The sequence below is a fragment of the Pogona vitticeps genome, chromosome 1 (genome assembly GCF_051106095.1).
Source record: "Pogona vitticeps strain Pit_001003342236 chromosome 1, PviZW2.1, whole genome shotgun sequence".
NCBI classification, from domain to species: Eukaryota; Metazoa; Chordata; class Lepidosauria; order Squamata; family Agamidae; genus Pogona; species Pogona vitticeps.
Genome location: NC_135783.1, coordinates 184,301,253 through 184,328,103, shown reverse-complemented (window position 1 = coordinate 184,328,103; position 26,851 = coordinate 184,301,253). Strand labels below are relative to the sequence as shown.

The 26,851-nt window shown below is 42.4% G+C and overlaps 1 protein-coding gene across 5 annotated transcripts; it reads right to left on the bottom strand.

The window, feature by feature from the left end:
- Nucleotides 1–315: 315 nt before the first annotated feature.
- On the bottom strand, nucleotides 316–23,749 carry KCTD18 (potassium channel tetramerization domain containing 18). 5 transcript variants are annotated; one of them, XM_078379950.1, is made up of 8 exons: nucleotides 23,596–23,722; nucleotides 23,042–23,184; nucleotides 21,614–21,817; nucleotides 20,864–21,075; nucleotides 12,648–12,841; nucleotides 6,793–6,887; nucleotides 4,972–5,074; nucleotides 316–2,866 (listed from the first exon to the last, which is right to left on the bottom strand). In XM_078379950.1, exons 3-8 carry the CDS (start codon nucleotides 21,768–21,770, stop codon nucleotides 2,389–2,391), a joined length of 1,239 nt encoding a protein of 412 aa, XP_078236076.1. In that variant the 5' UTR covers nucleotides 21,771–21,817; nucleotides 23,042–23,184; nucleotides 23,596–23,722; the 3' UTR covers nucleotides 316–2,388. The 5 variants fall into 5 exon arrangements, with proteins under 5 accessions (XP_078236076.1, XP_020650984.3, XP_020650980.3 ...); XM_020795325.3 differs by lacking the exon at nucleotides 23,596–23,722 and adding an exon at nucleotides 23,413–23,522; XM_020795321.3 differs by lacking the exon at nucleotides 23,042–23,184 and having other exon boundaries at nucleotides 23,596–23,749.
- Between the last annotated feature and the right edge of the window lie 3,102 nt (nucleotides 23,750–26,851).

Here is a 26,851-nt window from a genome sequence, read left to right as displayed (position 1 = left end):
GCCCCGGCAGTCGCAATAGCGGAAGTGATCGGGCAGCGGAGGAGATGGAGGTGGAGGAGCAGTTGCTCATTAACTGCTTTTCCGGCAAGGGTCAAAATTAGGAGGTCATCTTATACATTGGGGGGTTGTATACGCAGAAAAATATGGTATCTCCTCCCTACTGTTTAGCTGATGGACATTAAGCTGGACTGAAGGAGAAAGCGATTAAGCCCCACAAGACTCTAGAATGCTGCTGACTGTGCTTTAAAGAGTTTCCTGGAAGAATATCTCATTGAACTGAATACAATGTATTTCTGTGTAGGGATACACAGAATGTTTCTTTAGTGAAGTCACATTTATTTATCCTCTTCAGTTCTATGCCACTTTTCTCCCAGTATTGAGTCCCAAGATAGTTCACAAATGGATTAAATACTATACACAAATACAAGCACAATGGCTGAAATCCTGTTGGTTAGTACAGTATAGTAAATCACACTAGAGTAGGTTCGTTGAATCAGTAGAGGTTTGGTGAGCCCATTCCTCAGTAGATTCCTTTGATCTGGGTCTAATTTAGTTACAATTTACTACACTAAAGTAAATTGCAACTGGAATAGGTTCATTTTAATCTATGAAATTATGAATTTACCAAGGAGTTGACTGAATCGATCCCATTGATTAATGGGCCTACTCTAGTGTGACTTACTAGACAATAAACTACTACATCTTAAACACCAATTAAACATAATATTTAAAAAACCTTAACTTTAAAACAATTTAAAAATTGTCATGACACTACAGTTTGTGCCACTATATGAAAAAAAAAACCATTGCTTAACATTATAAACTATGCTAGGCAACACAGTGTCACACCATGGTTCTGGTGGGTCAAAAAGCTAGTGTTCTGCCATTCTTGATCTACAATTAAATCAAGTTTTTTAAAAAACATTAAGAAGAATATTTTATTTAAAACTAAGAGCAAAACACATTTCTTACACAGTTAATGTTAACTTTATTATTAATGTTAGCAACACTTAATTCAGTTCACCTGACAAAATGTACCATTTCAAATCTGAGTATATGGCACACACACTGAAGTCTTTTCTAACAATAAACGTTTGGCATCACATAGCAGTTCCTGAGTGCTCCCATGGCAAGGCACTCTTCAGTAATCCACATACTGATCTGTGGAGCCGTCGTTTATTATCTCTATGCTGCAAATGGGGGGCTGAAACAGAGGAAATTTGTACCAGAAATATCTAGGTTCATGCCTCTTAGGTCCTAAGCCACAAAAAAGGCTTCACCTCATCGGGGCCTCTTGTGATGGCTGTATACACTGGGTCACAATACAAAGTCATGGAGAATGAGTCTACACTTTGGATTCAGATGCTCCCTTATCTTCTAGTGCAGTCAACTCCTGCTTCCCTTTTAAATTCACTACAATTTGCTAATGCATCCCAATCCAAATAAAGCATTATTATTATTATTTTTTTTTGCTGAAACAATCAAACTTCTGTTCAAATGCTAGTTTATGGAAGCGGTTTGTTTCTGTTGTTCATAACTGATACTAATCAGCAGTCAGATGGCATGGCTAAATTGCAACCAGTTCACAGAGATGGTGTTTGGTCTTCTCACAGCTATGCTAGATCGGGGCAGGATGAATGACCCAAAGGTTCATTCTCATAACGCTATCCACTGGCTTAGTATTACATCGAAACACAGTCTCAAGTGTGGAGGATCGATCCTCAAGAAACCGAAAAGTGAAATTCATCAAACCGCCAGGGTATCAAATGGCTGGGCAAGTTTCAAATACAACTGCAGAAATGGTTAAGTCAAAAGAGCCGAAGCAAAGCTGAAGTAAAAATCTACACATTTAAATTACTGTGTGTGAAACTCTAAACTAAGGAGAAACGTTGCAGACAGAAAGTGTCCACCACAAGCAGCATGAAAAATAATATATTAATGGATGGATGATTAGCATTCTGGTCATCACAAAAGATTGAAGAGAGTCTGAATATGGGAATGTTAAAAAGTGATATAAGACAAGTCAGAAAAAAAATGGCCATGAGAAACTGGTGGATGAGTTTTTCAAGGTGGCCAAAAACCAGCATAAATTCTATTCTGAAATGACTAACAAACCATATTTTATGTATATGACGTATTGAATGGCTGCGCAAAAGAGAGCCATTTTTAAAACACACATCTTGAACTATGTACACTGGATAAGACATATTTCATATACATTAATTTTAACATGTAAAGACTGTAATTTGACAGTTTTGTTCATCTGCCTAGATGGTCAGAAGTTTTAGCTTTAGACAATCATGACCTGCAACTCCAGCAATATATAAACATCATCCTTCTTCCCTCAGCTGCTTAAACTAACTCTTCAGTAACCTCAACTGTGGGCCATCAGGGAGACCCGTCAAATTCCTCTTGTCGTAATGTCTGCGATGGAGACGTAGAGGCCAGTGCAATAGAGGGAGTCGGCTGCTTTGCCATCTTGCTTAGCAGTGCTGAGGACTGCTGAGATGATGATTCATAACACAAGGGAGCCCGCTTGAGTTTTACCACACGACTGGCTGTCGACTTCTTGGGTGAGGGAGTCTCCATTGGACAGACTACGCCATTTTCAGCAGTCCTGACTGGTGTCCTGAGGTTTTTAGTCAACAATGTAGCTTTACTTATTGGCATCAGTTCACTTGGAATCAAAGGATCTCCACTAGGTCTCTTACGAGTCGTCTGAGAACTTGAAGGTATGGGACATTCTGCTATTTTTAAAGAAGCAGAGTTCTTAACTTTGATGTGAGTACTTGTTGAAGGACCAGAAAACTGAATTGGCTTTAGCTTCAATTCACTTCCTTCTTTTTTCTGGAAAACTACTATGTCCCTGTAAACAAAAGAGCAAGTTCACCAAATTCAGCATTTTGAGTAATTCCATGCAATCCGTAATTAGACAATGTCTCCTACTTTGTCAAGGGGAACCTAACCTAATAAAAGGTATAGGTTCCCCTTGACAAATTGTCCAGTCGTGTCCAACTCTAGGGGGCAGTGCTCATCTCAGTTTCCAACCCATAGAGCTAGTGTTTGTCCATAGACAGACAAGTTTCTGTGGTCATGTGGCCAGTGCGACTAGACAGGGAACACCGTTACCTTCCCACCAAGGTGGTACCTATTTATCTACTTGCATTTTTACATGCTTTCAAACTGCTAGGTTGGCAGGAGCTAACCTAATACAATACAGTGGTGCCCCGCATAGCGACGTTAATCCGTTCCAGGAAAAACATAGCTATCCGGAAACATCGCTATACGGAAATGAAAACCCCATAGGAACGCATTAAACTCCGTTCCTATGGGGGTAAAACTCACCGCTAAGTGGGAATCCTCCATAGGGCCGCCATTTTCGCCGCCTCGGTAAGCGAGGAATCTGCGCGAAAACGCTCTGGGCGGCCATTTTCTTCATCTGGTGGCCATTTGGAAACGCCAATCAGCTGTTTCTAAAACATCGCAGTGCGAAGATCGGTAAGCGAAATGCTTACGATCATCACAATGCAATGTTTTCCCTATTAAAACATCGCAATGTGGTTGTAAAAACGATCACAAAATCCGCATCGCTATGCGGATTCGTCGTTAAACGGTGCGCTCATTAAGCGAGGCACCACTGTACCCTTATTTCACTATCTGATTAAAATTGCTACAACATTGATTATTCAAATGCAGATACGTTTAGCATCAAAGATAACAAAGAAAACAAGTAACAGGCTGTTTGGCACAAACACCAAGTAACTCATAACACTTGTCAAAATGAGTTATAAGATTTTTACAAGCACTGCACTGGTAAGTATTTATCATAATTAGCATATCATAATTTAAAATAATTTCCTACCAAATCATTAATTTTATTTATTTATTTATTTATTTATTTATTTATTTATTTATTTATTTATTTATTTATTTATTTATTTATTTATTTATTCAATTTATATCCCGCCTATCTGGTTGATATGACCACTCATTAAGTGGCTGAGATTCTGTGGCCTGACATCGTAAATTACAGATTTATGATCTATAATATTGTATAGATTATTGCAATGCACTCTACGTGGGGCTGCCTTTGAAGATGGTCCGGCTACTGCACCTGGTCCAGAATTGAGCTGCGCGGCTGGTGAGTGGTGGGGCCGCTAGGGAACACATCAAGCCAATTCTGTTTTAGTTACATTGGTTACCAGTTCCTGCCCGGGCCCAATTCAAAATGCTTGTTTTGACATATAAAGCCCTAAACGCCTTGGGCCCTGGATACCTGAAGCACTGCCTCCTTCCACATGAGCCTACCTGGCAGTTACGATCTAGCCAGGGGACCCTTTTGAGAGAGCCGTTCCTCAAGGAGGTAAGAGGGATGGCTTGTAGACAAAGGGCCTTTTCGGCAGCTGCCCCCAGACTATGGAATGCCCTCCCGTCTGAAATTCGTCTGGCACCGATATTGATGACATTTCGGTGCCAGGTCAAAACCTTCCTGTTCCAGAAGGCTTTTAATTGAAATAACATCAACTGTGGGTCCTGATGACAATTTTAATTGTATTTTAATCATTTTATATTTTATTTTAATTGAATTTTAATTGTTGTAAGCTGCCCAGAGACCTTTGGGTAGAGTGGGCGGCATATAAGTTAAATAAATAAATAAATAAATAAATAAATAAATAAATAAATAAATAAATAAATAAATAAATAAATAAATAAAATTGCAAGTAGAGTAGGCACACTGAATCAATGTAACCTACAGAGGAGCTGACTCATCAAATCCCCACTGTTTCAATGGACTTGCTGTAGTTGTGGCTTTCTACACTAAGTAACAAAGTTTTGGCTGATGTATTTCTTTTGTCCAGAGAGGGCAAAAGGAATCAATGCAGTTAATATTATTTTTAACAGCAGGTATAAAACCAAGCTTTCTTGCACCTACTTTTCCACAATCAACTAATTGCAATTAACACAACATACCGCCTACGAACTGGACACATGTTTTGCAGGCTTTTTTCCAATGGGCGCTCTTCAAGAGTCCAGCATTCAATCAGTTCCTGAGGTACTTGCCAGTAACTGACACCTTATAATATTCAAGGTATACAGGTGTTAAATTGGGTAACTTTTAAAATCAAAACTCAGACGTTTAACTGCTCTGTCAGAAATCACCCATTTTTCAAGTAGTCAACGATCCTGCTTTGGTGGTCTCGTCATTAGGATGCCATTTGCAGAATTCTTTCAAGACATGCCTGTGTCGTGAAGCATCAGCTATTCCTCTGTACAGTGGTGCCTTGACTTACAACCATCTTGTCTTGCAACCAATTCGAGTTACAAACAGATACGGTCGCAACATTTTGTTTTGACTTGCAACCGGCGCTTTGAGATACAACTGGAAAAAAGGCCTCTTTCCCCCACTGTTCCCTCCCTCTTTTCCTGCCCATTTTTTTTAACCTTAAAGCTCATCTTAGGTTTATCTCCCCCTATTAGATGGAAACCGCTTTTGCATTAGTAGTCCTTGCTGAAATGGGTTTTTTGTTTGTTTTAGACTCGAAACTCCCCCCCCCATTGTCTTCTCTCTCTCTATCCTCTCTCTTTTTGTGCTTAAAAGCACAAACCTTTCTCTGAGGGGTCTGTGTACCCCAGTGATGACCTCCTTCCTTTCCACTTTTCCCCACTGTTCCCTCCCTCCTTTCCTGCCCTTGTTTTAACCTTTAAAAAAGACTGGAATGGATTAATCGCGTTTCAATGTATTCCTGTGAGAAATGGTGCTTTGAGAGTTACAACCAACTTGACTTACAACCACCATCTCGGAATGAATTAAGTTTGCAACTCCAGGTACCACTGTATTTCACAACTGCCTTCTGCATTTTTAATCAAATCAAAATGGTGGAGAATTTGGATATGACATCAAGTACCATTACTGTCCAGGAAACCTGAATTTATTTTAATTACATGTCAGATATGAGTCCAGACACATATACGTATGTCCTGTTCCCGATCTGACCAAAATCAATGACCAGTGCATAAAATCTTGGCAGACTGTGTGAACTTTTGGCTTTAAAACCTCTAGCTACATAGCGGAAAAAGTTCAGGGACCTACAGAACAGAATTAGCTCCAAATCCCCCCCAAAGTAAATGATCTTTTATTGATTCTCTCATCAGTTAGCACTTAACTAATGTCCAGATAATTCTAAATAATTCAGAGACACCGGCTAAATAATAAATAAATAAATAAACAAACAAATAAAAAGTTCCATTTACTCATAGTGCCGTATAGGTCAAATACAGCATAAAGTGGAAAAATAATGACTCGTTACATGACCAGAGCTTAACTGATTAAGGAGATTCATAACTGCCTTACTACGCGGTTGACTGACTACAGACTAAAAAAGAGTGGGAAAAGAATTCTTTAGAGACCTTGCTCTCTTCAAAATCTAAAGGCAGAGAGGGAACAACTGGTTGCTGCTAGATAGATGGACAGTCATCCCAGCCAAAATCTCTTCAAGGCAACATACAAAGGTGCTAAATTCCAAACGGAAAGTGCTAAATAGATAATCTTTGTAAGGACTCCTCTAAGAACTCTATTTAACCCAGAATACATATTTTTCAATAGGCTAATACTCCCATAACCATTATTCTGACAAGCTGGCAATCTCCCCACCAGACACAGATGATTTGATGATTCCCTTTCCTTATGTTGTTGAAGAATGAGTGAAAACATATCCTGGCTACTAGCAGACAACAAATTAAAATAGTTTTTATTCTTCACAAAAAAACATAGTCTAAAGAAAAACTATATACCTCTTCCTTCCCAAGCCTCAAATGCATCCATCATCTTTTTCAACTCCGTCACTGAATAATAGCTCCAAATGTATTGGACATTACTTCCAAATTCCCTAGAGAAAAGTTGGAGTAAAAGACAAATCAATGCTAGTTTACGGGGTTTTTAAAAATACACTTAAGAGCCTAAACATATTTCCTTCTAAAATATTGAAACCACACCTTTCCAACTTTACAATATATTCAAAATGTTGTGGTGAACACATATTGCAAGACTGTAACGGCGTTCACCACATGCTACATCTTCAAATGCTAAGACTGTGTGCCCAACTGCTTCGCACTACAGAGTGGCTTTACGAAAAAAAGACAAAAGTTCGATTTGTCTTTTATACATCGTTCTGCCAAATAAATATAAGAACATTAAAATTATTATCAATGGCTTCCCTACACTTCAATAACTTCACCTTTACAAATCTAAAAACGGAGGTCCTTTGGGTGGGTGTCCCAGACACCAGTGGTCTGGGAAACTCACTCTCCTTTGGGTGTGTGTGTGACTCTTACCACCAAGAGTGAGGTTCACAATTTGGATGTACATCTGGACCCAGCTTTCACCAAGGAGACCCAGGTGTCATCCATGGTCTGTTCCACACATTTCCCCCTTCGGCGGACTGCCCAGCTGCGTCCCTATCTTGATGTGGGGGTGCTCACTACGTTGGTCCATGCACTCGTAGTCCCAAGATTAGACTACTGTAATGCACTCTACGTGGAGCTGCCTTTGAGATTGGTGCGGAAACTTCAGAATGCGGCGGCCAGACTTCTTACAAGGGTGAAAAGGTACCAACGTATTTCCCCCATAGTGGCCGCCTTGCATTGGCTGCCCAACCGTTTCTGCATTGATTTCAAAGTTCTTATGATTACATATAAAGCCCTGAACGGTTTAGGACCTCGATATCTGGCAGAGCGCCTTCTCCCACCCAGTTCTGCCAGAGTCACTCATTCCAGCCAGGCCGGGCGGCTGAGGGGCCTAACGCCAAGGGAGGTCCGGGAGGAAAGAACGAGGAACAGGGCCTTCTCGGCAGTGGCCCCTCGCTTTTGGAACAACCCGCCAGTGGAGATCCGCCTGGGTGACTCTCTTGGTGTTTTCAGAAATAAATTTAAAACTTGGCTATTTGGGCTCTCCCTCCTGCCGTATTTTAATTTCTTATACTTTTGTCACCTTGGATCTATATGTTTTCTGGTTCCATTGTTTTTAAATTTGTAAATCGCCCAGAGTAGACCTTTGGTCTAGATGGGTGGGATAGAAATTCAATAAATAAATAAATAGAGCTGCATTTACAGTAGATTACCGCCACAGATGCCCAAGGAAGAACATCCATCCGAGTTGAAAAATGTACAGTTTTCTCTCTACTTTTATTTTCTTGACAAGGTTAAAACAATATTTTCATCTATCCATCTCTAACATTTATTTCATAAATATTTAAATAAGATATTGGGCATTTTAAAATATGCCTTCAAACGAATTACAGTAGGACCTCCATATCCGCTGGGGATTGGTTCCAAGCCTCGCATGGAAGCTGAAAGTCAAAGATAATAGTGAATACTATACAGTGGTGCCTCGACTTACAAATGTATTGACTTGCGACCAATTTGAGTTGCGACCAGCTCCAGCCACAACATTTTGCTCTGACTTGTGACTGGAGCTTTGAGATGGGACCAGAAAAAAAGGCAGGGAAAAAAGGAGGGGAATTTAAACTACTAACCATTGGTTGGTGAAGAGGCTGCTTCTCTGTAGCTCTTTTGCCCCAACGGTTAGTGTGTGTATGTTCAGAGGAGGATTCGGGCTGCTTGGTACTGCTTTCTGCTTTTTAAAATGCCTGTTCTGAGTGAGTACAGAGTTTTGCAGCGTGGGTTTGGGCTGGGTTATGTTTCTGTGCTGTTTCTTGCAGTGTTTGTTTGTTTTTCGGCCAGAATGGATTGTGTTTCCAATGAGTCTTGCAGTGGGTTTTTTTCTGTATTTTTTAAAAATATATTTCATTGTATTTGTTCTACTTTTCTATCTATTGCAACCAAAGTGATTTATTACAATATGTTCCATTCATTTCATCATGTCTTATACTCCAATATAATACAGTGGTGCCCCGCATAGCAACGATAATCCATTCCGGATAAATTGTCGCTATCCGCAAACATTGCTATAAGGAAGTAAAAACCCCATAGGAACGCATTAAACTCCGTTTAATGCGTTCCTATGGGGGATAAACTCACCGCTAAGCAGGAATCCTCCATAGGGCTACCATTTTCGCCACCTTGGTAACTGAGGAATCTGCATGAAAACGCTGCGGGCGGCCATTTTCTTGACGCAGCGGCCATTTTGGAACCGCCGATCAGCTGTTTATAAAACATCACAATGCAAAGATCGGTAAGCAAACGTTTACTGATCATCGCAATGCGATGTTTACCCTATTTAAACATCGCAATGCGATCACTTTTGCGATCGCAAAATCCGCATCGCTATGCAGATTCGTCGTTAAACGGGGCGCTCATTATGCGAGGCACCACTGTATTAATCTAATCTATTCTACTTAAATCGGTGTAGATTTCATCCAGGTATAAAGAGGCTCCCATTTATTATACAGTGGTGCCACGCATAGCGATGTTAATCTGTTCCAGGATTAATGTTGCTATCCGGAAACATCGCTGAACGGGAAAAAAAAAACCCATAGGAACGCATTAAACCCAGTTTAATTCGTTCCTATGGGGCAAAAACTCACCGTTCAGTGAAGATCCTCCATAGGGCTGCCATTTTCGCCACCTTAGTAAGCGAAGCGTGAAACGGGCGGTCATTTTGGAACCGCCGATCAGCTGGGCGGCGGGCGCTCAGGAAGGAGTGCGGGGACATCCACCGCCCTCCTTCCCAAGCGCCGGCCGGCATTTCGCCCCAGCTGGGCGGCAGGCTCTTGGGAAGGAGTGCGGGGACCTCCACCACCCTCCTTCCCAAGCGCCGGCTGGCATTTCCAACCAGCTAGGCGACAGGCTCTCGGGAAGGAGAGCGGGGGACCCTACCCCACCGTCCTTCCGAAGCGCCCGCCAGTCAGCTGGGGGGAGGGGCCTATGGGGAAAAATCGTAAAGCGATTTTTCCCCATAGGGAACATCGTAATGCAATCGCTTTTGCAATCGCAAAATCCGCATCGGTATGCGGATTCATCGTTAAACGGGGCGCTCGTTATACGAGGCACCACTGTAATCCAGTCTACTATTTAGTATATTTGTCAAAATATCAATTTCTGCCAGTTTCAAAATCTTCCCAATAAATTCCTTCTTTGTTGGCACCTTTGTAGTCTTCCACTTACAGTGGGGTCTTGACTTGAGAACTTAATCCGTATTGGAAGGCGGTTCTCAAGTCAAAAAGTCTGTAAGTCAAGTCTCCATTAACCTACAGTGCATTGAAAACCGATTAATCCCGTAACAGGCCGTTTTTGTTCCATTTTGGTTTTTTTCTGGTCTGTAAGTCAAATCTCGGGCTGCAAGTCAAACCTAAATTTTGCGGCCAGAGAAGTCTGTAACTCAAAAAGTCTGTAAGTCAAGCCATCTGTAAGGGTCCACTGTACTGGCATACACAATTCTAGCTGCAGTTATCAGGTGTAAGGTCAAGTACTTTTTTTACTGTAGTTGGTAATATATTCAATAAGAAAATTTCTGGTATCAAAGCAATTTTAACTCCCCTAAAATTTTTTCTATCGTTTCATGAATCATTTTCCAAAAGTCCTTGGCCCTACTGCACACCCACCACATAGGATAGAAGTTCCCTACTTTCTTTTCACGTTTCCAACACTTATTAGAAACATTTTTATACATTTTTGTTAATTTCTCTGGTGCTACATACCATCTGTAAAACATTTTGTATATATTTTCTTTTAGATTTATAGATTTAGTCATTTTAATACAGTGGTGCCCCGCATAGCGAGCGCCTCAGTTAACGACGAATCTGCATAGTGATTTGGTTTTTACGATTGCAGAACTGATCGCATTGCAATATTTTTAATGGCAAAACATTGCACTGCGATGATCGGTAAGCTTTTCGCTTACCGATTTTTGCATTGCAATGTTTAAAAAACAGCTGATGGGTGGTTCCAAAATGGTCGCCGGAAAAAATGGCTGCCCGCAGCATTTTCATGGCCTTTCCTCGGTTTCCGGGCAGCGAAAATGGCGGCCAGATGGAGGATTTCCGTATAGTGGTGAGTTTTTCCCCATAGGAACGCATTAAAATGGGGTTTAATGCGTTCCTATGGGGTTTTTCGTTCCGTATAGCAACGATTCTGGATAGCGACAATTTTCCTGGGATGGATTATCGTCGCTATGCGGGTCACCACTGTATTTTGTTCCTAAATTTGTGACCAGGCACTTAGTTCTATATTATGACCTATATTTTGAGCCCATTTTACCATGCAATCCCTCACAATTTCATCTTCCATTTTTTGTTCCATTAAAGTATTATATAAACCTTTAATCAATTTTTCAGTAGGCTTTTTTCCCCAGCCGGAACGGATTAATGGAGTTTCAATGAATTCCTATGGGAAATGGTGCTTTGAATTGAATAATTCAAAGGGGGGAGGGGAAGAAATGGCCACGAGAAGGTGCCAGAGACCATGCCATGTAACTAGCAAATATTCACAGCATGGTCTCTCACTCCTTCTAGTAGCCAGTTCTGGTAATGCATGTAAAAATAGTTTTTTTTCTGGACTTCCTTATCCTTTTAATACTTTTAGAACTTTCAAACCGTGGATAAGTGAATCACTGGATATAGATCCTATGGATAAGGGGGTCTTACATTACTGTAAAACTCATTGTCTAGAATATATGCACCAACACAGTCCCCAAGACCTTTGCTTACCATTTATTGACTGATTCGATTTATATTTCTAAACCAGTTATGCCAGATTAGCACACAAAGCAGAACAATGCAACTGTCCACAAAACACAGACTAAACTGGAAGCACTTGAAAACTAGACAAGTTTAAATAGAAGTCTAAAAATAAAAATTATCCCAGTTCCAATTTACATTTTCACACCCAAGAATGCAACAGCTGTGTCTTTAATGATGAGTGGTATTTTGTCACCAAGACTTACACAATTGTACTTACACCAGTGTAAATCAGCAGTAAAATTCTGGCCAATCGTGCATATTTATTATCAGATGAAACAATTTTCCATGTGTGCCATCATACTAAATACCGTGCTCTAAATAGCTGCAAATCAGCTCTCGGGAGCATGTGCCACTGTTACAAAGTCCTCCCCAGATGTGTATGTAGGTCCCTTAGGAAAAAGGAAGCTTCTCAGATAAGCAGCTGCCAAGTTGTTTTGTGCTTCCATCTGTTACATTTCAGAGGCCGAAATCTCGTTTGTGCGTAACTCCAAATTACACAGCAGTAAAGAAAACTGCACTGAAGCCCACATGATATCCATGGAAGAACTTTGACTGTCATGCAATACACAATGAATTGCTCAGTCAATCACACAATCAAACTGCCAGATGCGGACAGCTGGGGCATAGTGCATTGCACTGTTCCACAGGCTTAACTTTACATTACACCAGTCTCAACATCATTTCATCCAGAGTGTTTACCATTAACTGACTAATGTCAATGTAATAAGCTGTTACAATCCTATTTGCATTTATTCAGCAGTTCAATTTGTTTCAACATGTTTTATTACCATACATTTACAACCTAAAACAATCTGTATAACTGAACAACCTCAGAACTCTAACAGCTTGGTACATGCTCACAGGTCTTTACAAACTGGAAAATACAATGCTCTGGGAACTGTATTAAACTATGACAATTTAATGAAATTACATAGTGCCACAAATTCTCACCTCTTGTAAATATTTTTACTATAAATTCTTCCTCCTAGTTCGTTTTCAACGGCAGTTGTTCCATCTGCTTTTGTAGCATACACACCAATTATTCTACTCTCACAACTTGCACCACAAGTGTTCAGATAATGCAAAACCCAAACTGTAGGCTTTGCGCATATAAAGCCATAGGAGTCACAAAAATCTAGGAGTGTCTGAAAGAGAAATATAGAATAATTTAGCTGTCGACTACATTATATATTTTCCATAATTTGGAGATTCAGAAAGATTACCATATAAAGATGTATACTATAATAGCACATTTAATCATGAGTATATCAGACAAAATCCAAAGAAACAAAATGAAACAAAGAAAAGACAAAATCATGTGGCACCTTAAAGAGTATTATAGCTTTTTGCACAGACTAACACAGCTACCTCTTCTAAAACTTTAATCACAAGTGTCTCTGAGATTAATGACACTTTGTCGTTGGCATCTGTCCTCGAATCATCTCCAGCTCGTGGCCACTCTATAAATGATACTTACTCCCAAGGGAATAGACACGGAGTCTCCACAGGCTCTGAAGAACAAAGCATGTCCTGAAACCATCCTGTGATTTTGTTACTTGGGCAGAAGGTAAAAGGCACATCATTCGCTTGCTTAAAACTGACAATTAGAGTTCCCACTGGGATTCTCAACCGCATGTCAAGTCAGGGTGCATGTGCACCCCTGAGAATCACAGTGGGGCTCATTAATTGCCAGCTAGAAGCAAGCAAGCATGACATCTTTTGCTTTCTGCCTGCATAATAAAGCAACAGGATTCCAACCACTACATTATTTTCACGAGTTTGAAGTCATCTATTGGGTGTAACAAACAAGATTTGTGCATCTTCTTAAGATTATATTATAAATGTACTAGAGAAAAAGAGAGTAAGAGACAAATATCCTTCTGTCTTCTTGTACCATTGTTCAATCAACAATGTGATCGTGTCTATGTGGTATTTTAAAATATTTGCAGAAATTATCTTGCACTACTGGACTGAGAACACAGTAATACTATATGGCACTGCTAGATGCAATGATGTTACAGTGGACCCTTGACTTACAGACGGCTTGACTTACAGACTTTTTGAGTTACAGACTTCTCTGGCCGCAAAATTTAGGTTTGACTTGCAGACTGAGATTTGACTTACAGACCAGAAAAAAACCAAAATGGAACAAAAACGGCCTGTTACGGGATTAATCGGTTTTCAATGCACTGTAGGTCAATGGAGACTTGACCTACAGACTTTTTGACTTGAGAACCACCTTCCAATACGGATTAAGTTCTCAAGTCAAGACCCCACTGTACTTTTAACCTTGCAAACAATTATCCACTTACTAGGTGTTCTTCTCATCCTCTCACTGCTATCCTGGACATCGTAGGCTGTGGGGCATGGAACAAGGTCTACAGTTATGGAGGCCTGCGGGGGGAAATACCTGTGACAACCCCAGACCTACTGGGATATGCCACAGTTTCACTAAGCTGCCACCAACCATTCCCTATAAGAAGTCACACAGACCAGGGATGGATTTTTAACAAATAAAGGAATAAGGTTTATTTAAACAACACACAGGGAAAATAAAATGATCAGGTGAATAAGATACAGTAACGTGGCTTAGTCTCAATCATACATACACACAGTTTGGTTCACACAGAACACTTAACTTGAAGCACCGACCCTGAACCTATCAGTTCTGGCTAACCATACAGACACCTGAACCTATCAGGTTGGTACTGACTGACACACAGTAGTACCCTGTCTGACACACAGACTCCCACTCAAGCTTCTTCTCTCAGCTCTTCTCCTCCAGCTTCTAAACTTCTCCACACAGGCTCCACATATATATACAGTACAGCCCCTCCTCCTGATGTCCCGCCTTCCACTCCCCATAGGATGGAACTTTCCCTCCAACCCATGACAGACAGGTAACATCAGTGCTGTATGTAACACCTCCCCTCTTTATAAGTTGTTTTGTAGGGGGAAAGCTAAGGTGCTTTTCACCAAAAAACAACCTGGACCCAAAACAAACAAAAACAGTCATATAATAACATACAATACCATACTTACTTATACTTACACTCTATTAGGCATTTAAACATTTACCATTAACAATACATTAGGTTACCTTTATTCATACAAACCAACATGTTTAATAAACAGACACATTTGACTTTTTGTCACCAAAATATATACATAGTCCATGTTTCTTTCGCCGTCTTCATTCTTCGGGTCTTCTTGACAAGGCGTCAGCAACACAGTTCACTGACCCTCTGACCACCTTCACTTCAAAGTCATAGTCTTGCAGGTTTAAAGCCCACCTCATAAGTTTACTATTGTGGGTTTTCATTGTCTTTAACCATTGCAGTGGTGAATGGTCAGTGCACAGAATAAAATGTCTTCCCCAGATGTAAGGCTTGGCCTTCTGGATCGCGTAGACTATGGCCAGGCACTCCTTTTCCACGGTTGCCAGATGTCTCTCACCTTTCTGGAGTTTCCTACTCAGTTAGGACACTGGATGCTGGTCACCATTCTCATCCTCCTGGCAAAGAACTGCTCCTACCCCGCTGTTAGACGCATCGGTGTAGATGATGAACTCCCGGTCGAAGTCTGGAGCACGCAGCACTGGATAATTGATGAGCGCCTCCTTCAACCTCCGGAACGCCTCCTCACAGTCGCTGGTCCACGGGATGCGGTCATCAGTCTTCTTCCGCGTCAGATCGGTCAGCGGAGCCGCAATCTCGCTAAACCTCGGGATGAACTTTCTGTAGTAGCCCACCAACCCAAGAAATGATTTGACTTTTTTCTTGGTGTTGGGTCTGGGCCAATCACGAACTGCTTCTATCTTGGCCTCGAGGGGTTTTATCACTCCTCCCCCTACTATGTGACCCAAGTATTTTATTTCTGGGCTACCCAGCTGACACTTGCTCGCCTTTACTGTTAGCCCTGCTGCACTTAACCTCTGCAGCACTAACTCCAGGTGTTTCAGGTGATCTTCCCAGGTATTACTGAAGATCCCTATGTCGTCAATGTAGGCCACAGTAAAGTCACTGAGCCCTGCCAAGGTCTGGTCCATCAGCCTTTGGAATGTGGCTGGTGCATTTCTGAGACCAAAGCTCAGGACTCGAAACTCATAGAGACCAAAAGGGCTGCAAAAGGCGGTCTTTTCTTGATCCCTGGGATCAATTCTTAATTGCCAATATCCCTTTACCAGGTCCAATGATGAGATGAACCGACAACCCCCTATGGTTTCAATCAGGTTGTCTAGCCTGGGCATTGGGTAGGCATCAGGAGTGGTTACGCGGTTTAATTTCCTGTAATCTACACAAAACCTAATGCTGCCATCAGGCTTGTCCACTAGGACTATCGGAGAGGACCAAGGACTAGAAGAGGGGACGATTATGTTCTCCCTAAGCATCTCGTCCAGCTCCTTCCGCACCTTGTCCCTATAGGGTCCCGTTACTCGGTATGGGGATACTGCCTGCGGGGGTGCATCCCCTGTGTGGATCCGATGCATCACTCCCTTCACTATCCCCGGCTTGTTGGAAAACACCTGTTGATATTTAATGAGCAGCATTTTTAGTTCTTGCTGCTGGTCTTGGGTGAGTGCAGGACTGATCTTTACCTCCTCTGGGTTGTATTTTACTTCCCCTCTACCCTCCCAGAAGGGTAATTCAGCTTCCTCACTCTCAGCTGCTTTTATCGCAAATAAAACCCTCTGTTCCCCTCTGTAGTAGGGTTTTAGGGCATTCACATGAACCACCCTCCTTGCTTGGTTCTCCTCCTGCTCTATAAGGTAGTTCAGGTCTGACATCTTGGAAATGACCCTATATGGTCCTGCCCATTTGAGCTGCAGTTTGTTCTCTCTGCAGGGCCTAAGCCAAAGCACTTCCTCCCCTGGGTCAAAGTGCCTCTCTCTAGCTTTGTGGTCATACCATGTTTTCTGTCTGACCTTCTGAGCTTGCAGGTTTTCTGCTGCCAGCTCTAGGTTTCTCTTTAGGTCATTCATCAAGGTGTCTATGTATGTCACAACGTCTTGTGGGTCATCCTGGGTGATCTGCTCCCAATTTTGTTTGATCAAATCAAGGGGCCCTTTCACCCTTCTCCCAAATAAAAGTTCAAACGGACTGAACCCGGTACTGGCTTGTGGCACTGATCGATAAGCAAACAAAAGGGATTGCAGCTTCTGGTCCCAATTGTTTGGATTCTCTGCCAAGTAAGCCCTAATCATGCGCATTAGAGTCCCATTGAACTTCTCTGTTAACCCATTACTTTCAGGGTGATAGGCAGTGGTTTCCTTGTGTTTAATTCCACAGATTTGCCATAAGCGTTTCATGAGCTTCGATGTGAACGATGCGCCCAAATCTGTGATTATTTCTGAGGCAAATCCCATCCTGGACATATACCCCACCAAGGCATCTGCCACTGTGTTAGTTTCAATGTTAGTCAAGGGTATGGCTTCAGGGTACCTCGTGGCATGGTCCACAATGGTGAGAATGAACCTGTTCCCCCTCTTTGTGGCCTTGGGCAAAGGTCCCACAATATCCACCCCTATGCATTTGAACGGAGTGTCAATCACAGGCAAAGGGCACAACTTTGCTTTGGTCCTGTCGCGGCTATTCCCCTGCCTTTGACACACATCACATTGTTTACAGAACTCCCTGATCTGCTTCCCTATGTCAGGCCAGTAAAAATTCTGTGTGATTCTCTGCTGTGTTTTGTTCACCCCTAAGTGCGCAGCAAACATGTCAGAGTGCCCCCTTTGTAAGATCATGGGGCGATACTTTTCAGGTACCACTAGCTGACTTCGGATCCCATCTCCCCCTTTTGAGATATTCCTCAGGGTCTCTCTATACAAAATCCCCTTTTTCTCTAGAAATCTCACTGGGGTTTCAGGTGTTAGCTGGGCGTCAGTCACCTGTTCAAAACACTGTTGGAGAGTGGCGTCTGCCTTTTGCTCTTGGCCAAATCGGCTGTCTGTGGTTAAGGTTTCCACCACAGCTTCTGAACTCCCCTCTGCTTCCGTCTCTGGCTCATCAGTACCCCCCTGAACTGTCCCCGTGGTGGCTTGTGAACGTGTAATCACTAGCACCCGTTTCACATGTTCAGCCAGGTCATTTCCCACGAGCACAGCTGCTGGCAGAGTCGATGAAATCGCTAGCCGCCAAACTCCCCTCCAGCCTTGAAAGTTCACCGGTACCTCAGCTACTGGCAGCGAGATCACCTGTCCCTCAATCCCTGCCACCTTCATGCTCTCATTTGGGATTATATATTCCCTAGGAATAATATCTGGATGGCACAGGGTCACCTGGGAACAAGTATCCCTTAACCCCCGATACTGATGGTCAAGTATTCCTACGTCCACCCCTGCTGTTTCAAACAACTGTGAATCTGTTCTCACAAGTAAGCAGCGCCTGACCTCCACAAGAGGACCATTTTCCTCAGCCTGATCAGCAGATGTAACTGTTCCAGATTGAGTAGCCATGGCAACAGGCTCCCTCAGTGACAAGGAGCTTTGCTCTTTCTGGACACAGAACACAGCTTTTGGCTTGGTTCCACTCGAATCCTGAGGCACAATTCCTTTTAGCTGCTTTAATTTCTCACACTCTGAGATTAGATGGCCCTTTCCCTGACAGAAATAACATTTTCTGCTATATTTTGAGTCTTTCTCATCTTGTTTTGGTTTTCCCTCCAAAATCTGAGGTCTTGGTTTCATGTCTGAGGGCTTCCCTTCACCATGGGCCCCTCCCCCTTGCTGGCTTTTCCCTGGTCCCTGAGAGTACTTGCTGTAGGTTTCTTTAGGTTTCCCCATCGATTTCCCCTCACCCAAGGGCTTTCTTATTTGGGAAATAAAATCTGCGATCTCGGCTGCTTCTGCCACAGATTTCGGTTTCCTTTCCCTCACCTGGAATTTCAGTTCCCCATGCAGGACTGAATAGAACTGTTCCAGCGCTATCAAGTCTTTGAGCTGCTGAAAGGTCTCTGTCCCCTCCTGAGATAGCCATTTCTCTAGCAGCCTCACCAATTGGGCCCCCACTTGGGTAAAAGTCTGCTCTGGTTTCTTGGTGAGTGACCTGAATCTTTGCCTCAGCTGTTCCGCATTTATCCCATGTCTGGCAAACACCAGTTTTTTAAACTCTGCAAAATCTTTCATCAGTTCCTCTGGCATCTCTGCATAGACTTCTGCAAGGCTGCCACTGATTAAAGATCGCATGATGGTCATCTTCTCAGTTTCCCTTACTGAGAAGTCCACAAACGCTCTTTCCACTAGGGAAAAGAACACCTCAGGACAATCTCCCTTGTGGTATACAGGGAATTTCTTCAGGTCAATTTTAGACAATTGGCCCACCTCAGAATCCCTATTGTTATTATTGTTCTGGTTCATCATTTCCAATTTTCTTAACTCAAACGCCATCCTTTCTTTTTCCAGAGCAATTTTCTCTCTCTCTAATCTTTCCTCCTTTTCCATTCTCTCTCTCTCTCTAATTCGAAATGTCTCTGTTTCTCTCTTTCCCTTTCCTCCATTTTTTCTCTCTCTAATCTTTCTCCATTTCCCTCACCCTCAGTTCATGCTGTTGGGCTAGGAGTATTTTTCTGAGTTCTGGGTTCTGTTCTCCCGTGCTGTCACCCTGCACTGAGCCAAATTCATCCTCAGAACCTTGGTCAACCTGGGGGTCTTTTACTTCACCCATTTCTGCCATTTGGCTTCGAGTCAAGGGCATAATCCCCCCCCCCCAGAACAGGCTGCTTTCAAAAGTCAAGCCTCAAAATAAAGCGACCACTTTTTTTTTCTTTTGCCTCAGAACCAGCTTTCTATAGATTACTGCTGTTCTTCAGCACTAACTTGCAACAGTTGCGAGCCAGAGTCTACCCCCCTCTGCTAGGCCTCGCAGCAGGCAGGCTAAATCACTTCTACTTTACAGTTTTGCCTCAGCCTTTTCCCCGCCAAAACAGGTTGCCTCAGAGCTCCCTAATCTAGCCCCCAGTTGGCACGTTCTTCCACTAGCGCACCTCCCCGTGAGGTACACCTAGAAGATTACCTACGCGCCCTCAGATTGTCCCTGACTAAACCCCCCTTGCTCTGGGCACACTTGGCAAGGCTTTGCTGTACCACTGGACAACTGGACCAGTCGTATCCCACACGCTGGACACCAATCAATGTGACAACCCCAGACCTACTGGGATATGCCACAGTTTCACTAAGCTGCCACCAACCATTCCCTATAAGAAGTCACACAGACCAGGGATGGATTTTTAACAAATAAAGGAATAAGGTTTATTTAAACAACACACAGGGAAAATAAAATGATCAGGTGAATAAGATACAGTAACGTGGCTTAGTCTCAATCATACATACACACAGTTTGGTTCACACAGAACACTTAACTTGAAGCACCGACCCTGAACCTATCAGTTCTGGCTAACCATACAGACACCTGAACCTATCAGGTTGGTACTGACTGACACACAGTAGTACCCTGTCTGACACACAGACTCCCACTCAAGCTTCTTCTCTCAGCTCTTCTCCTCCAGCTTCTAAACTTCTCCACACAGGCTCCACATATATATACAGTACAGCCCCTCCTCCTGATGTCCCGCCTTCCACTCCCCATAGGATGGAACTTTCCCTCCAATCCATGACAGACAGGTAACATCAGTGCTGTATGTAACAATACCCTTATTCCCATTCCTCTCATAAACAATCAAGGATACGAAGGGTTTTTTTTCTCTCTCCAATTATCCCTTTCTTTCTAAGTCTTCATACAGTTAATAAGGTCTCAACTTCAGTATATGAATGGAGGTGTTAGCCTAGCCAACATGGCAACCAAAGTGGGAGGGAAAGCACTGCCACCTGCTGTGATTACTACTTTGCTTCATCGCCCTCTTCCCTTGACTGCCCTCTGTCTTTCTGCAGACCAAAGCACCAAGAGGCCCTTCCTCAGTCAGACAAGAGTACCCAAGGAGATGCCCACAATGTTTGGGTCTGAGGAAGGACACTTCCTCTGAGCCAGGCACTTGGGGTATTGCCACTTCAAGGGAGGAAGGTTTTTGAAGGCAAGAACCCTCCTGGACAGTGGGGACCCACATAATTCACCCCTTCTTTGTATCACGCAACGCCAGCCTCTCATATTGCCAAATGGATGGGCGTGTCTTGTGCCCCAAACAATAATGCAAAATCATAACAAATACTGTACCTGTTTAAGTTCGAAACGTGATCTTAAACAATATGTCTCCATTTCATTGGCCAAGTGATCGGTAAGAGTGTAAGGATAAGGAATGCCAAAATAATCAGCCTCTTCCTGCAATGCAATTCGAGTTTGCTCATCTTCTGGAACCTGAAGTTCTCCATGAAGATATGCTAAGAGATATTTAAAGAGGCTGCCATCTCGGTCAATAATGCAGGCCCCTGTAAACAAAAACAAAAAATATTTTAAAATTTTACATATATGCCCCCACATTTCTCCAAGAAGTTCAAGGAATTTCTCCAAGGAATCATGCACTAATCTACATGTGCTCTTATCTTCACAACAGTTCTGTGAAGCAGCCTGGGAGAATGACTGACCAAAGACCCTCAGGGCTCAATGGGAATATGAACCCAGTTCTCTGCAATCCAACCCACTATTCTAACCCACTACTCTATAACATTTTTACACTCTTTCATAGAACATTCAGGTCACCTAAATCATATTGTTCTGTGCAATATTTCCATGGGAAATGGAGGCAATGCAAAGAATATTTTAATACCATATATAGGTGAACTTAGCATTTTGACAAATCCAAATCCGCAATTATAATTTTTTCCAGAATAATAATAACGAACATTTCAATTTACTGCCCCATTTTTTGACGCTGCAGCAGCAGAAACTATAAAAAGTTAAACACTTTGGTTTAGAATGGTTTTATAAAGTTTGCATTTAAGTTTTAAGTAATGACATTTTTTTTACCTGAGTCATCCCTTTTTAGAGGAAACCGTCCACTAAACATAGAGGCCAGCATTGATTCCTTAAAGCGGCATAAAGATTCACGCCGAGCTGTGAACATACAGCCTCCAACATTAAGTCGAATAATATCGCCCACCTCTTCGCTCTTGTTGTCATCCATTGTGTTTGAAGTTAAATGTTACCAGCTCAATCGTGTAATTACAAAAGCTGTAAGAGCAATAGGACAGTAAATAAGAAAAGTTATAACCACTTTAGTTTTTGCAGCCAGTCAAAAGAAGCAGGTAAATGATCTAGTTGTAACAGCAAAACACATGAAACACTCTGAGTACTGCTGTACTTGTGTCATTGCCTCTCCCTCCCATGCCTGGGTGAGAAATATCAACAGTTCTGGCAGCAGTGAAGCAAACATATAGCCAAGAAGGAAGGTGATCCTGCAAACCAGGACTTCCTTTCAGCGCTACATACCTTGCAGACAAGCAGAACAAAAGCAGATATCACCACTGGCATCGCTAGGTCTAAAATTTAAAACAACAGTAGCCACCAAAGCAAATACTGTAAACAGAAGTCTCTATAGCATGGAACTAACAATTCTACTACCCATATTATATCAGACCCAACAAATGTCTCAGTTCCTGCCAAGGATTTCAGAGCACCTGCAAGTCAAGACCTCAGCACCACGACACAAAGCAGTGGAATTGGTTTCTGATTCAGCAAACATAACTAGGATGCCTTTTTTGTTATTATTTAGGAGCTAAAGGGGATGTGGCCGTGCGTTACAGTAATTCTGACAATAATTCCACATATTTCATATTAACGTTACACTGCTCTTCAAAACCATTTCCTCTTCTACTGGGATTCTGCCAGAGAATGGGGTCTCCCCCATTGTGGTTGTGCCTCTCTTCCTCCTGCCTACCTCAAGCTGGCCCAATACCTAAGGTGTTGGTTGGGACCCCAGTTCTCAACCTGCCTGCCGAGGATAATGTGATCCAGTCCCACACCTTCACTGGGCATCACACTAAGGAAAGCTGCCCTACTCATTTATCATATTATATTAACTGAATTGGGCTGTCAAACCACTGTATTTTGGGAAGGAGATGTTCCGCTCAGAAGACCTGGCAAAAAGGCATCTATGCTGGACCCAATCATGTTAGTCCTCAGACCTCTTTATTTTCTCCTGCAGCAACTGGTGAAGTAACAACATACACTGTCAATTTGGTAATAATAATCATGGAAACGAGAGCTGACGTGAGCAACCTTGGGTACGAAGATGGTACTACAAATAAAGAAGCACTAATTTCAGGAGTACCGCAATCCCTTTATTAGGACCTTGCAAGTTACACAAAATGAGCACCAGTGTATGGCAGTGGACACAGTGATCTGGGACTCAGGAGACCTTGTGTTTCAAATCGTTGGGTGGCCATGGAAGCTCACCGAGGGGTGGCACCTTGGAAATCCTATGAGGGTCGCTATAAATCAAATGCAACTTCACGGCTTATCAGTTACACAAGCTGCAAGGAACTTTTGGTGGGGAAATGACCATGTTTCTATGCTTCTACATTTTCTAGCAGAACTACCTGTGAATAACAACAACAACAACAATAATAGTTTTAATATATTACATTATACATATTTATATATAAGTGTGTATTTCGTACTTTTCATTCGTCCTTCTCCCCCCCCCCGCGCCCCAGTTAAACGCCACACCAGCATCCATCCCTGCAACTGCCTTTCCTTCCCTCCTTCTCCCTCCATTTCCACCCGCTTCTGATCGTTACATGAATTCGGGAAAGCCCCCAAGTTACTGTAAAGCAAGGAAAAGGAACGAAGGCCTAAGTTGGCGGCTTCTCTTCGCCTTCCGCCCTGTGGAAGAAGGACCGGGAAGAAGAGAGTGAGGAGAGGGAAACCAAGGGCGACGGGAAGGCATTTCGCTGAGGGGCGGGGGCGAGCGGGGGGGGCGCGCGCACACAAGACAACGACACACTCACATTATTCGTTCCTCTTTCCGTTCCAGGCCGGCTCCTCTCAATAATATCGGGGCGATCCAGGGAGCCCCGCCCCTTCAAAGTCCCACCCTCACGCGACTTTTGGGGCCGCCATTTGTAAATCTGGCAGAAAAGGGCGGGCAGCGGCGTCACGGCCTGAGTGGAAACGTTTCGAATGGGCAGAAAGGGCTGCGTCCCTCAGGATGGCGGCGGCGGCTCTCGGTAGCGCTCAGGAGAGAGAGAGAGAGCCGAGGGGGTGCGAGGGTCGGGCTCCAGAGGTTGGGGGCCGCCCCCGAAAGAAAATGAAAAGAAACAAATAAGGTTCTCGGCGTCCCGAACAGGAATGTAGTAGAAACCCTTGGAGAAGCGAGTCTCGCCAAAGGGGGGCTTAGGCGCCGGAGCCGTCGGGGTAGCCGAGGGTCCCGGTTGCGAAGGCGACCTTGCGAGGCCCCTCATCTTTTCAGTAATAACTCGGAGGCTATTCAGTGACCAGTTGGGCTCCTCATTGGGATAAAAGAAGTCCTACAAAACAGCAGCAAATTAAAAGAAGCTGCTTACAAATAAAGCCGGGAGAAGTTATTTTTATTTATTTATTTATTTATTTGATTTACACCCCGCCCATCTGGTCTATAAGACCACTCTTGTGCTTCTCAGTTCTCTTATGGTTCTCAGTTGATTTACTGTTAACTTTATGCTTCACTTTAATCCTGTTTTAATAGTTGTTTAATAAGCCGCCTAGAGTGGTCGAAATGACTAGATAGGTGGGGTATAAATACAATAAATAAATAAAAATAAATAAAATAAAGATGGGGTTTCAGCAGGTTAAGGTTAGGGCTGCGCAACATCCATTGCAGCCCCAAGGAAAAACCACTGTGGCTTCCCAATGTTTCTGGATGACCCACCTCAAATCCTTCCTCTGACCTAATGATTATACAGCATATTCATTAAGGCCTCTTTGGGATGTGCTTCATCAACAGTAGAAAGAGAAGGCTGCCAGCTCCTCTTTTCAAGAGTAGCTCTTTATTCAGAGAAGTAACCTTGTTTACCTATGCAACTGTATCCGGACAAAAAGAATAACGAAGCAAATAAACAAAAAGCAAAGTGTGCTGCTTATATACTGTTTATATACTGCCCCATAGGGCTTCAAGCACTCTGGGCTACTTACAAGTTAATTATGCTACACATTGCCCTAAAAAGGCAGCAAAAGTGTTGTGGTACCTCGAGGATGAACAGTTCAATCACTTGTCTGAAGAAGAGAATGTATCCATGAAAGCTCATGCTAAAATATAGCATTCTATAAGGTGCCACAATACTCTCTTTAATTTTAGTTTTTATTTTTGTCTGGATAAGACTGGTTCAGTGCATAAAGCTGTCACAGTTATGTTCTGTCAAGGCAAAGCTGACTCATAATGACCCTAAAAGGGCTTTTAAGAAAAGAGGTATTTAAGGAGCTCCATTCCCCTGTGAGTTTCCATACCTGAGTGACGATTCAAACCCAGGTCTCGACTCCTAGTCTGTCACTCTATCTACTGCACCACACTGGAAACCACAAACACCATTTAACAGGATTACATGCTGTTTATTAGTGCTGATAAAACACATTCACCTCTATAAACAGCTTGACAGGGCAGTGGTAAGTGCTTCCACAGGAATGGGGAATACACTGTGGATGGATTGTCATCCCTTAATTCCTGACCATTGGCAATACCGGGAGCTGCAATCCAACAACTTTTCATTTCCCAGCCTTGCTGTCTTCTCTCAGCTGCTGTCTCCACCCATATTCCTTAGAGTAATAAGTTCCTCCCCCATGGTAGATGCACACTTATTAGATGAGCAGGTCATGCACTTATCACGTGCTTGAGAGTAGAAAGAGAAGTTTTCTCTTCCTATTATAGTCTAGACATTTCAGATTCTATAATGTCTCTCCATGCAGCAACAGAATCTCATCAATTGGTATTTTTCATTAATGGGGAAAAGGTATGTGTTTTGGAAACAGCTAACAAAAAAGTCAGCTAACAGGATCCTTTGCATGTTCATTGCTGCTTATAAACCATCTAAGAAGGATCGCGGGCTTTCAAAAAAAATCTGTAGGTGGAACAATGTCTTCTATTGCCTATAACTTTATTAGTTTTAAATATTGCTGGCTCTTTGGAATGTTTATCCTACTTAACAGTGTTGATTGCTAATTTTAAGATGTGTAGCTAAATGTTGGTTTAGAACAATGACTGAAATCATGTTGCTCACAAAGTAAGTTGAACTAGAGTAGCCTAATGAATCAGTGGTGACTTGGTGAGCCAACTCCTCCATCATTTCAGTTGATTCAAATGAGCCTTCTCCAGATGTGACCTATGGAAGTCACACCAGGATTTCAGCCAATAAGTGTTTGTTTATTAAATGTATGGCAACCGCAGTTGGGGACTTTTTCTCTGTGTGATTGTCTTCTACTGATGTTACTGTATATGGTGCAATTTTTAATGTTAAGTTTCAGCAGTGGTATTCTTGAATGCATTCTTTTAGCAATACAGTATAGTATTCAGACTTTAACACAACACTAGGTAAAATCACTATGTCTATTCTCAAGAGTTAGAAAAAAGTACACAAGGGGCATGAGTTATTCATATAGGAATATAGGAAGCTGTTTAACAAGCCAGCCTTACTGGTCAATCTAGTTCAGTATTCTTAATTTGGTCAGCAGCACTGCTCTGGGTTCTCAGGCAGAGCTCTTTCTGGTTTGATCCTGGGACCTTACCAAATGTTTTGTTGTGAGTTTGTGCCTGAGATAAAATTTGAACTGGGGATTCCCCAGGTTATAGCACATACAGTACTTTTAGACATGACTGTACTATGTAAACTTCAGTCCTGCTTAATCCGTGTAACTGAAAGGCAAGCATGTTTTTATTTATCTTCCACTCTGTCCAATTTGATAGTTATGGCAAATTTTCAATTTTAAGCTCTAATAATTTGCTACATCCACTAAGATGCTCTGGATTGTAACATTTGCGCAGGAGCATGAGGAAGTGTAAAATGTTTGTATGAGAGAAGCTGTTCATTCACATTTTGAGATATTAACCATTTTCCAGGTTGGTAGGGTTGTGCTGCCTGTGTAGTCCTCCTTCTCTAAGGAAACGGAGATTCTTCATGTATTTTCCTTTTCCCGAAAAGCATATTCTTGTTGTTTTTCCCCTGTAGGTAGATATTCAAGTCAAGTCACCTTTAATACAGTCAAAGACCAACATCTACTGTAAATACACAAATAAAA